The 13,618-nt window shown below is 37.8% G+C and overlaps 1 protein-coding gene across 1 annotated transcript in view; it reads right to left on the bottom strand.

Annotated features, from left to right (window-relative positions):
- Nucleotides 1-9,539: 9,539 nt before the first annotated feature.
- LOC140168428 (CTD nuclear envelope phosphatase 1-like) overlaps nt 9,540-13,618 on the bottom strand; it is a 30,683-nt gene continuing 26,604 nt past the window's right edge. Inside the window, exon 7 of the mRNA XM_072191820.1 lies at nt 9,540-12,361. Coding sequence (XP_072047921.1) covers nt 12,213-12,361 — 149 coding nt within the window. The 3' untranslated portion in view covers nt 9,540-12,212. The remainder of the gene's footprint in view (nt 12,362-13,618) is intronic.

Genomic DNA, 13,618 nt, shown 5'->3' with positions numbered 1-13,618 from the left:
GTTGGATGCTTACACCACAGATCTGTGCTTACACTAAACATGCTAAACGCTGGTGATTTTCATGTATATAGTTAATATATATATAGGCATCTTTTATTTTAGCCAAAAGAGTATTGGTTTTACAGTCTCCGTATTGAGGTGGCAATTTATTTGGCGATTCAGGGCCGAGGGGCCGAGGTCCTGGGATCAGGACTAGGGAAATGTGATTTGTTTTTGTTTTGACAATGTTTGAGGGCTGGTGCGGCGGGGAAATAAGAACTAGTAGCATAATGTCTATATATAGGCCTATATAGGCGTATCACATTCATCGAGGGGCTTTGTAGCTCGGAATATATGATTCCAGATTAGGTTGAGCTCAGCATAGCTATTATTCAGTGTGGACCGTTTGCCCGCCCGTTCTTTATATCTTGATAAGGGGTAGTTCGCGGCTGACGAACAATATTCCCCTGGTAAGATAAACTGTATCATTGTGTGTTTGTTTTGCAGGTTGATAGATCCCAGAGAAGCAGGCGCAATTGGAAATGATTTATTTCCGATTGAGCTTGCGAATTAGGAAATAATATACATTTCCTTTGGAGGCCTGCGGATCGAGGATTACGTAATGGTCAATTCAATGATACGCATGAATTGTGTACAGCGTGGTGTGATCAAGGCATTGATTGTTGCCAGCACCGAGGACTACGGGCGTCTAATCTTCCGTAGGCTTATTATAACTTGTGTTCAGTTATCTCTTTTTGGATTGTGTGCAACATGTCCAATCCGGTGTCCAATGGCGTATGGCCTAGGCCCTATGGGACATGCTTGATGATAATTGTGATAGCTTGGGTTGTGTCTGATCCGTGTCACAGTCCGTCCAGTAATTTGGGTAGATGGGAGATGTTTGATGCTCAGAATTCAGATAATTCGACTCCTCTGATTGTTAGGACTTGGTTCCTTAGGGCTAAAGAATTGTTATTCTTATTCGCATGGCATAGATTGATTTGTTTAACAATGTTTAAGTTTATGTTATAATAAACACATGTGACGTAAAATTTTTTCTGCTTTCTGCATAGAAATATTATCTATGTTGACAGGCGTTATATGGTTTAAGGCTATGCCTATATTAGGCCTTCAATGAAGAAACGATTTCTTGAGCAGAGCATAGTGAAGGATAATTGGACCTAGCATATAGGTCTTGTTATACTATTCTTTATGAATCGCAGACCTATCAGTAGGTCTTCTAGCTTCTTACGAAGTTTACACCCGTTATAGGCGGGTCTGACCGTCTCGATGTCCGTCCGTAGTTCGCGGCTGACGAACAATATTCCCTGATAAGGGGTAGTTCGCGGCTGACGAACAATATTCCCCTGGTAAGATAAACTGTATCATTGTGTGTTTGTTTTGCAGGTTGATAGATCCCAGAGAAGCAGGCGCAATTGGAAATGATTTATTTCCGATTGAGCTTGCGAATTAGGAAATAAGTATAATGTTATACCAGCTTACTATACACAGCTACTGCACACTACATGCTATGCACTGATGCTGTATAATATAACAATGTGCCTAGTATGTTGTGTTATTATACAGCATCAGTGCAAAGCATGTAGTATACAGCACAGTGCATAGTAGCTGGTATAATATTATAAACATGCAGCTCCTCATAGGAAATGCTCAAACCAGTATAATATTATAACATAGGTCACTAGGAACAGCTGCAGCATCAGTGCATAGCATGTAGTGTGCAGTAGCTGTGTATAGTAGCTGGTATAACATACTTAAGGATTTTACAATGCTGTATAATGTTACTAGGCACATTGTTATAATATTATACAGCATCCTTGCATATAGCATGTAGTATGCAGTGCACTGATGCTGTATAATATTACAACATGTTACTAGGCACAGCTGCTATACAGCATCAGTGTAAAGCATATAGTGACACTATTAGTGTGCAGTAGTTGTGTACAACATACTAATCATGTGCATAGCATGCATAGGAGCTGGTATAATATTATAAGCATGCAGCTCCTCATAGGAAATGCTCATACAATCATTAAAAGTATAATGTTATACATAGAGCTACACGGCTGCTGCACACGTGTTATGCAGCATTGGAGCTGCATAGGACCAGGAGTTTTATGTTATACCACTGATGCTGTATCTAGTAACATCGTATATTATACAGCATCAGTGCAAATCATGCAGTATAGAGGCCCTGCATGAAATTATCGATTGGCTCCAAACAAAGGATTTGAGCCGGTGTCATTCACCGTAGTTATGGCGGAGTGCAGTCCATTCAATCAAATGTTGTCATCAACCTATTTGATCGTAGTGCAGGGTTATGTGTGTGAGACGAACTGTCACGGTAGAATGCAATCATGATTTTGTTGAATGCATTTGAGTAGTCCGCCATATTTACGGGATGATACGTCACATGCAAGGCCTCTATACAGTGCATACATGTAGGAGAGTATGTTATACCAGCTACTATACACAGAGCTACACAGCTGCTGCACACCTACATGTTATCCACTGATGCTGTATAATAACATGTTATACAGTGCACTGCATACTGGGCCTACATGCTATGCACTGATGCTGTATGATATTATAACAAATGTGCCTATATTACATGTTATACAGCACAGTGCATAGTAGCTGGTATAATATTATAAGCATGCAGCTCCTCATAGGAAATGCTCATACAGTCCTTAGTTACTGTATACTAACTACATGCTATGCGCGGATGCAGCTGTGTCTAGTAACATGTTATACAGCATCAGTGCAAAGCATGTAGTATACAGTATGAAGTGCATAGGAGCTGGTATATTTTAAACAGCTCCGCGCCACATAGGAAATGGTCATAAAATCCTTAATGATGATGTCATTACCCCAGACAATTTTGGCTCATAAATTTTGAAATTTTCGGGTGTTGAGAGACAATTTTTTTTATTAGCTTTTTAGGGTCAATATGAGTTTGTTTTAAATAAAAACATGCGATTTGTGCTTGATAATTATCTTTCTAACATATAAGGCATAATGTTGTGAGTGCCGGAGACTTCCTTAAAATTTTAGAAAAACATACGCTCAAATAATGAAATTTTTGGGAGTGAACAGGTTCAATGGGAGTACAAATTTCACAAGTTCATCCTCCATTCACGATTCTGAAGAAAAAGGTAGTACTCCTGATGAAAGTGAAATTTCCATCATTTACTAGCTGCATTGAGAATAGACGAATCCAAATCCACACATTCCTACACCTGACTAGCAGCCTTTAGTTGGGTAGCCATCGGCTACAATGCACCCAAAATGTGAAATGATTCGGCCTTGGCGGAAATTTTAAACTGCATTCCATCACCCGTTTTACATCTTCCGCGAAAACACAGGTAGACAAAAGAATGATTAAAGTTTACAACACAATAGGCCCTACAGTTCCCTTCGGCAAAACACACAGCTTCTACATGGTCTATTCGCTGTTGAAGTGACATAATAATCGGATCAACTATACCATATCAAACGCTACAAATGGATGTACTTGCGAATAAAAGGACTAAGTATAAATAGATGCGACGGGAATTATCTCTATTGTATTATTCTATTAACCCTCCTCGTCCTTGCATCTTCTCTAGGTGTTAGGCGGCTTTTATTTGCACAATAGGGCGCTCAAAACACCAGGTTGGTGCTAGCAGCTACCCAAAGATGGCCGACCAAATCCTGACCACGACTTGGCTCGTTGGATTTGTCTATACTGCAGTTTCTCCTCAGTCTGGTCGTGGACACTGTACAAAAGCAACCCCTATTTATCTTCCTGTGACAACACAATAATGATTATGTAATAAATTGACAACAATCTTACAAGTTGTATATTTTTTTTGTTTTTATTTAATGTAATGTCTCATGTATAGTTCTCTTCAATAAAACATTCAAGTACAAAAATTATTAGAATAGATATAATTCACTGGAAAACATTACAATTCTCAATAATGAATGACCAAGATGATTTGCTATATCTAATAAAGGGCAACAAATAGCCTGGGCTGCTTTTCAAGATTTTCACTGTGACTTTTGCCAATATTGTCCCATAGAAACCAATGGTTAAGAAAACACTTGTTATTGGTGACCATTTCAGTAGTTTCTTGTTCAACAGAACCAATGATTAAGAGAAAGATTGGGCAACTTTTCAGTGTTTTGACTTTTGACCCGTTATTTTCGAACCCTGCTCACTACATTTGGGCTATTGCAGTTGAAGTCCTTACACCCTGCATGGATTTCAACTGGAATAGCCACTTTTGCAACCATGGTCAATACACTGTTCCAAAATGAATGTTAGTTTTAGCTATTTCATGGAAAGATCTTTTTGATAAGTGTGTACTTAAGTTCTGGATCATGTTGCATGCATATCTGTGCATGGCATAAATTTCATTCTTTTTTTTTGTAGTCACAGAATTAGACAAGGAGAACCAGGACTCGACCGCCATCTTGATACAGGCATGGAACAAAAATTGGGGGTATTCGGTTTCCCTCTAGGCAATCGTTATCATGCCAGCGCGACATGGATGATGGGCACATTTGAGAGGCGCACTTGATGCGACCTAAACGCGGAGACGCTTTGTTCCTCTCCACGCATCCAGTGTATGAAAAAGCTGGGCCCTCGGTCCAAAAGCCTGTGAAATTTACTGTGGGTCCACCGATACGCTATCCTGCAATCTCTGGACCCATGAAAATTTTCCGCCAAAGGTAATAACACATCTGACACAAAGCCGACTTGAACATCAATTCATGGCATTACCATGATATGCAAGTTTATCTATCAAAATTTATAATTTGAGTTCAGGTTTGTGAAAATTGCCCAGGACATGCAACTTTCAAAACCTGAGGGCCCAAATTACTGTAAAAAGTTTGGTTTATTTCAAACACTGGTCCCATAGATCACCTTGAGTGTATTTTCACATGCAAGAACCAGACATGTTCCCAGGTTGCCATATTTCACACCCGAGTAGCCCAATTTTTACTGTCATATATGGTTGTACAAGACGTGGAAGTTCCTGTGACTTCTGAAATTGGCAGAATTATGTAAACACCACACCATAAAACTGGCAACTCTGGTATACAATACTGCTGGCAGTGCTGCCCTTTATAGTCCTACTTACTAACACAAAAATGATGACACCAGTTACCAACATCATCATTGTTACAAGGTCTAGACATTAAATTATAATATTCAAATGAACCAAACTTCACATCTGGGTATGAGTCTGTCTACGACCTTTGTTCATATCATCAAACACCTATTATAGCAATAGATAAACACCATGATCACAATTATCAGATTTGTCTATAAAATAACAGTCATATTGTTTTCAAAATCAACTCTTCACTGTATCATAATACATACATAAAAACTCTCTTTTGGACAGTTGTGGAATGACCTTATTTGTATACTGTACTTGGAACTTCTACGTAACTCCTAGGTTGAATGAATATAATACATAAAATATAAAGTATTTTACACATCAGACCATGTAGGCTGTATCCATCAGAATTGCACTGGATCAGAATAACTCTGCCCTCTAGGGATGAGATATCCTGGAATCAAATTCAGGAATTAGTTTGCTTCAACCAGAACTGTTACAGCTAGGAACTGATATTATTTGGATGGATAACACTGTAATGTTGCTTTACCACTTTCCCACCATAGTGTAAGAGATTTCAGTTCATATGCACCGATTAATTTAGGCTATGGTGGCATATCAACAATACCCCCGATTTAGTGGGAAAAGATCACTGAACTTTGCACAGAAGGTCAAGTTCAAAATTACTCAAACCCCATACCATTGTGATCCGGCAATTAAGGATTCAGAAGAAGTACTTTCGACTTATTTATGAAGTACAGTTATGGAGTTATGGGCAAAAGAGTAACATAGTTAGTGATGTCATAGGTCTTTGCTCCCACAGGGGCCAAAAATTAAATTTGCTCTGAATTTGATAAAATCTCAACTTCAGAAATCAGAAAAATAATAGTTCAAACTATCTAGGGTGCTTTCTTATCCAGGTAACACAAAAATTACCAAGGTCAAATGGATCAATAAAACTCAATGCTACTCAATCAGTATTACTATTATCCTATTTATATGTGTTACCAAGGTAACAAAACATCATACATAGTGCATTTAAAATGGAAAGACTAATTTGAGACCCTTTTCAACAAATTAGAACAATGTTCATTTTGGCCTCCTGTGGAGCCAAAATTACAGATATGACCATGATGACATCACAAGATTACCTCATTGCACAGAACTCCAATGTTGTAGATAGGTCAAACTATACTCTTTCTGAATCATTATGACTAGAGGAAGTATTGTTTGTAACCAAATCTTTAGGAATTTTAGAACTTGACCTCAATGTAAAAGTTGAATGACCTTTTCCCACCAAATAAAAGTGCTGCTGAAATGCCTCCACAGCCTTTAATCATGATAATGGTCAGCGTTCTTAAGTACCGTACCTCTGCCAAATATGGCAAATTTAACAAGATTTGTACAATGGTTGCGGGAATCTGTTGGACTACCAGATTGATCAAATATTTCGGATGCTGACCATTTTCAACTACCAGGCAAATACTTTTTTATTTTGTCTCATCGTGAGTTGAGAATGATGTTGGTGTGTATTTCATTGGTTGCAGTATCATATTGTGCACCCTAACCTGATCACACAGAGCAAATACGTACATGATCCTGTGTCATACACTGGGGGTACTCAAAAAGGTGGCTTTGTTACATTTTGATGTGCAGCTTGGATTTCAAAACACTGTCTCTTGAGTATTCCTTCACTTAGAAGATTCAATTAGGTCTTAAATTACTCATGTTTTTAACCGGTTTTAAAATAATTTTTAATTATTTTCTTATGACGTTTGGCATGAAATGTGCCAAGGGTGGCTGAGGATTAGGGGAGGAGGACAAGGGGAGGGATTCGATCGTAAATATGATCTAAAACCCCATTAAAAATTTGAATCTAGTAAAAAATGTCTAAATGAACTCCTAGACATCTAAACCAAGTAAATAAATACAGAAGGTCATTTAAAAGACTAATACTTGCTCAGAATGATTGTAAATGTGGAAAAAAGAGGTGGGGTTAACTCCCACCTACTTTGTGATTGTTTTTGCCTGCACTCTCTCATTTTTTAACCGATTTCCATAAAAAAAGGTGTCAAAATGCTCAGGAAGATGAACCACTTCAAATGAGACGTGTAGGTAAAATGTTTGAACCGTTTCATTTTTTTACTATGTAACACAAAGGTACCCCAGGTTGTGACACAAGACCACATGTACAAGGGTAGTTTGTTAGAACGCATGTCGTGCAACCGCGTAAAAAGCACCGATGTCACTATCACTCTCAACTTCCCATGAGATGAAGTATAGCCCTCGGTGCCATACTAAGTTACTACAGTCTGTCCACATAGAAATACAAACCAAATCTGTGGCATCGGGGATCAATGCTTTGCGCCACACACGAACGTGATGTGATGCATACAGAGCATGGTGCACTCAGCAAGTACAAATCGCGCAGCAGTTGCCGCGCCAAAGCATTGCACTGAAATAATTGTTCTCATACCTCCTGTTTCCGAGGTCTATTTACTTTGTACTTCTATGTGGACAGACTGTAACTGTATTCCTGACAATATTCTTTAAAATTGGTCAAACGCATTTCATGTCCTGTTTTAACTAAAATAATATTTATATTTTACTTTCAAGAAGAAAATCAGGCAGACAAACAGAAGATCTGCACATACACATTTCCCAGCAAGAAATTTAGTTGTTGATGCAAGCAACATAAATTTGTCATTGAAGGGAAAAGAGAGAATCCCCTCCAAATAAAACTGTACAATCCCTCTATAGTTAAACAATTTATCAAAATACAATGTAGGTCATTCCACTACGCATTCAAGAGTTGATATTTCTCAATAGCCTATCTACAACAATTTCAAAAAAGTTATACAATAATGTATACTTAATAGGCATAGGAAGTCAGGATCTGCGGACAAGATTTCATTAATGCACAGTGACACAGGATCCTTCTTTCAACAAGTACTTTGAGATGAGGACAAAGCTTGCACATACCCCGTTTCCTGGGGAATTCATTTATAGGAAGGATTGACTAGATCTAACCCCAACATTCAGAATTTTACCTCATTTTGCAACATAATAAAGGACATCATAAAATACTATGAACATGACATCATAAAATACTATGAACAAAACAATGTTAATTACCTACCAGTGTGGTAATAATATTACAGATCTTAACTGTCTTATCAAGACAAATAAAATGGTAGCACATAAAAGGAAGTTATTAATACTAATTAATAAGTATTTTAGCACAAGAGAAAAGTCAAAACAACTAAATGAATTAAAGCTTTTGCATTAAGATAACAGAACAATTTTGTGACAATTTTGTGGCTAAATAAAATGATGGCATTGGGGCCAAATACATATCTTTTTGCTACAGGTCATGCTGACACTTGTACAAACAGGTTAGACTGATGTCATGGTTGCAAGTTGCTCATGGAGTGGGAAATCATGTACACCTCTCAACTTACAAGAGGTACATTAGGCCTCGTATCCATAGGCTGTTCCCTTGTGGCGTGTGCCCTTGTTCCGTGTTTACTTTTTCCAATGTGACCTGCCACACAGACAACGAACCTTTGTTTTGCTTAGTGGCCGCTACGGTTCGTTGTCTGTGTAGCAGGTCACATGGGAAAAAGTAAACACGGAACAAGGGCACAAGCCACAAGGGAACAGCCTATGGATACGAGGCCTTATGGGGATACGCCCACAGTGTTCCGTGTATGTTTCTTTGTACAACATGACAATGTGGGGGTATAAATAGGTCTGAACATACATTGTGGGGGTACGATGATACTCCCATTATGGCCAATGAAGGTATATTTAATACCTACCCCTACCCCCTAAAATGCCATTTGCAGATGTCTTCATTGTGGGAGTACGCCCACAATGTACCTCTTGTAAGTACCTCTAAACCTTTCTACATAAATTCATCATGCACCCTGCAAAATGCCATGTTACGTGTGTCCATCTTGCAGATAACGCCTTGTGCTGATTTTGAGCATTAAACTTTTGCAATACTCTTTAATGCTTTTAAAAGCAGCTTAATTCATGTTTGATTTTAGGGGTCTTTGATGCAAACCACCCAGGGCACACTATTTTGACTCCTATGGATGACAATGACTTCAATGGCTGATTTCTCATAGTGTTACACACAATGCTATATATACAGATACCATACCGTAAAATTCCGTCTATACGCATATATATGCCTCTAAACGAGGTTTTTTTGACACAAGAGACAAGAGGCAGACACTCTTCACAAAAACGTTATTTGGAGTTTGAACAACTATATTACTGATAAAGGCGGCTGTACAAACATGTATATTTGTAAGACCAATCTATTGTAATGTTTTTGAGAAGGGTATTGGCCTTTCATATCTTTCAATAAAAAAAAACCTCGTTTAGAGGCATATATGCTTCTAGACGGAATTCTACGGTAATTTCTTTGTCCTAACCTCTTTGAAGTGCAGGTTACTAATGGTAAGAACATCCATTATATTGCATTGTCAAACACACAGATTAAATCTGTATTCATGTACCTGCCACAGTTTTGAACGTTGCCCAAAATTGAAAATGATAATTGCACTCCTAGAAATGGCATGAATTACAAAAGCTATTTACCAGTTATGTTGGTATTCCACAAAACTGCAAAGTAAGTGCCTACTTGGACATTTGGATTACCCACATTGATCTACAATTATTGTACGTCATTAATCAACTCAGCATATTATTTGTATCAAAATAATCTTTTGAATTTTGTGAGTTCTTCAAATTCCTTCATCAAATTTCTATACAGAATTAGTTTATTGCCAAACTTCTTTGCAATATTATACAACTTCATTCCCTAGGCTCTATAATCACTCAACCTAGTCTTGTGGCTGGACTCCTTCTACATATAATTCCAGATGATCCACCATTCCATGGGCTTATAAAGTGTGCCGCAAGTATTACATGATATTCTATGCAGTTTACTATCTGTGATTGGTCATCATGCCAACTGCAGTTACTGATTCAACATCACGGGGGTCAACATTGCTACCTATATCAGCAAGGATTTGACAGCAAAAACAAATTAATCTGCATGATGCTGAAGAGGTACTTTTATGCACACATACTTACAATCCCATAGAACGGTGGATCCTCTGGAATTCTGTGCAGGGTATATGTGATGACATCAAGCAAAACTAGTCGAAAGTCAAAAAATATTTGAGATATAGCCAAACAGAGGAAGTATTTCCTTTTGTTTCCTACTGTTTTAGAAACTGCTCATATCTTTTAAACTGGTTGTCCAAATTCAACATGGTTTTCTGCAAAATGCTTTGCAAATGCTGTTTACAATCCTATAAAGAAACTGAAAATTTAATATGTCCGACTTCAGACTGATTTTGCTTGATGACACCTCATATTATGTTCTATTATTTAGAGTTCAACATGACTTAATCATTGTTGAAGAGTAATACTGCAATCTTTAAATGTGACATGGGCCAGCTAAGGTACTTTGCACTCTGATCTTCAAACAGATATATAATAATGAACAAAATAATTTGACAACTATTATTTTTCCCTCATTATTGCATATATTGCACCACTGAAATTATTCTAGTTGATTTAAAACTGAGCAGAAATACACACATAAAATTGGGCAAATATGTGCTAATGCAAAGCTATTTTGGCCTACAAGTATAAGTCATTAATGCTGCCTTATTTAACAAGTAACAAAGCCATGGATGGAACTCATTGCCTATACTATATGAAAACCTAGGACCTAACATGTTTACCAATTTTCAACAGTAAAAATATCTTAAAAACCATTCCTCAGTATTCAATTTCCACCATATTTAGTTTACAGGCCCACAGTTTAGTGACCTATAGTGGGAATTCCAATTAAATGAACGCAGCTTTCAATAGTGTGACAACTTTTTGCGTACACTGCGCGATGTACGCCAGCGTGTGGGACTGTGTGAGAGTAACTTGGACGTGCATCCAGCCAATCCAACATACTTGTGATTGGCTATTGTATCCGAGGTTGTGCGTTTATGTTGTAGTTTGAAACACGATATAAACGATCACAGTTGGATCGGGTACAGCTGTTGAAAGCTGCGTTCATTCAATTGGAATTTCTACTCTATGTAAATAACTGTCCAAAATTTCATGGACTTTCGATACATACATGAATGATGTATTCCATCTTTAATTCTTTCAGCAGAAAATCTGTTAGGTCCAGTGGTATGAAAAGATTTTGCTTTCATGATTACCTTAAAAATTATACATGATCACATTTTGAAAAACAATGAAAACTATGTGTCCATGGTAAGCGAACACATACTAGTTTCTAAACACAGCATTTCTCAACCCATAAGTCTTGCCTGCCTGCCTCCACGTGCTATTGCTGTTGACAATTTAGTAATCTAGCAGCCATAACACACATATCCATCTTTCACTCATAGGGTGATTTATGTTAGGTTCAAGGGCTGGAAAAGATATAATTACCAAAGAATAATCTGTAATATTGGACTTATAGAATTTCACACAGCTGCATTGTTAAAAGGATAGCCATGGCAGGATAATTGACTTTTTACCTGCCACCCTTTATATATGGAATTTATTAGTATACGATCACTGATATGATTGAGAATGCATTGTTCTTGCATGTCAAGCGCAAGTATTGAATGCCACAAAAGGATTAAATTTTCATATTTTATTTCAGCTTGTGTGATGCTGTCCTTGAAAAAAATATACAAAAACACACTTAAATGAGGCTAAGTTCAAAAATGCATCACATCTTACATGCTATAAGAAAAAGTCTTTGGGGTATGAGGTTGTTAACACTGTACAGGCATCCACATAGTTTGCTTGGAACATTAAGGTGATCCACGACCTATGACATCATGATACCACACATGGCCTCTATCCTTCTCTAGCCACAAGGTCAAAGGTCACCTTACAATGTAGGTTTTAAAGCCTAGGGCTGTCTTGTGGTAGCCAGTTATATCCTATAAGGACTTCACACTACACTGGCATTCAAGTGGTAGATTTTTTTCCTCAAACATCAAGTAACCTTTGACCTTCCCAGGTGGAAAGATCAAATGTCACCTAATGATGAGTACTATGCTATGTTCTATGCATGGCAGTGTGTATATTTCTCCTGAGTACACTTCTGACATCACTAGTGAATCTTAACGCATCCAGGATGGGAATGAGGTTGAGGAGGCCAACATCTGTGGGATCTGACAGCCAGGATTTGATTGGAATTCCATTATCTGAGGAGAAAACAAAACACAAACATTAGAATTCATAGATTATGCAATTTGTAACAAGTCAGGGGGAAAACAACTGAATTGAAGAGACAATTACTGACCAGCCTTTGTCATATCATATTCCATGATCCAGTACTCAAATAGGCCTGTTATTCTAAATAAACAACTCAAAAAAAGTAACTAACCCCCCTTTAATAATGACCATTATTCAAAAACAGGTGATTGTGTTACAAATCTGTAAAATGCGTTGGAAGCAGAATTTATTTCTGCACATTTTGACACCTCGTTTGCAGAAATTGACTAAATATTGATGTCACAGCGTACATTTAAATCAATGTAACCCAAGATTTGAAAGTTGCAGTAAATTGTATTGATTTTGTATTCAGTGTAATGGAAGGAAATCTGTGTAATGATATCTGAGTGTTTTTGTATTGTTAAAATTTGTATGTAAGTGCAACTTTCAAATCTGGACCTCACTATATTAAATTGACTGGTGTTTTATTGTTTTCTGGGCTATCGTATCAAATGAGGTGTCAATATGTGCAGAAATAAATTCTGCTTGCAACGCATTTTACAGATTTGTAATACAATAGCCCCTTTTTGAATAATAGCCATTATTTAAGGGGGGTTAATTAGTGGGTTTTAGCGGGTTCGCCGTCGGACAAGTTTAGAACTGTCAAGCTTTCGTCAGGAGTAGCTCTGACTTCTTCAGGACAAAGTACCTAAGAATGAGACATGTAGACCCCCCTTGTCTACTGATGACTCTGATAAGAGTCATTCACTGAAGACTGCCCCTTGTCAACAGAGAACAAGCAGATCTCGCCTATCTGCTAATATAAAGGTTTTGGTGGCTCTAAAAAGAGCCGTTCACTGAAGACTACCCCTTGTCTACAGAGAACTAGCAGATCTCGCCTGTCTGCTAATATAAAGGTTTTGGTGGCTCTGAAAAGAGCCGTTTGCTGAAGACTGCCCCTTGTCTACAGAAACAAGCAGATCTCGCCTATCTGCTGATTTTATCTGCTAAGTTTATATTAGCAGATAGGCGAGATCTGCTTGTTCTCTGTTGACAAGGGGCAGTCTTCAGTGAACGACTCTTGTCAGAGTCATCAGTAGACAAGGGGCGGTCTACATGTCTTGCACATTCTAGAGAAATCTGACCATTGAACTTATACTTTGATTAGCTCATAATCAGTGGGAATTGTTAGGCTTTTACCACTATGCCGAAAAGTAGTCCGACATTAAAAGTGATAGAGTTGACCC

The sequence above is a fragment of the Amphiura filiformis genome, chromosome 13 (genome assembly GCF_039555335.1).
Source record: "Amphiura filiformis chromosome 13, Afil_fr2py, whole genome shotgun sequence".
In the NCBI taxonomy this organism is placed as follows: Eukaryota; Metazoa; Echinodermata; class Ophiuroidea; order Amphilepidida; family Amphiuridae; genus Amphiura; species Amphiura filiformis.
This window is presented reverse-complemented; position numbering and strand designations above follow the sequence as displayed.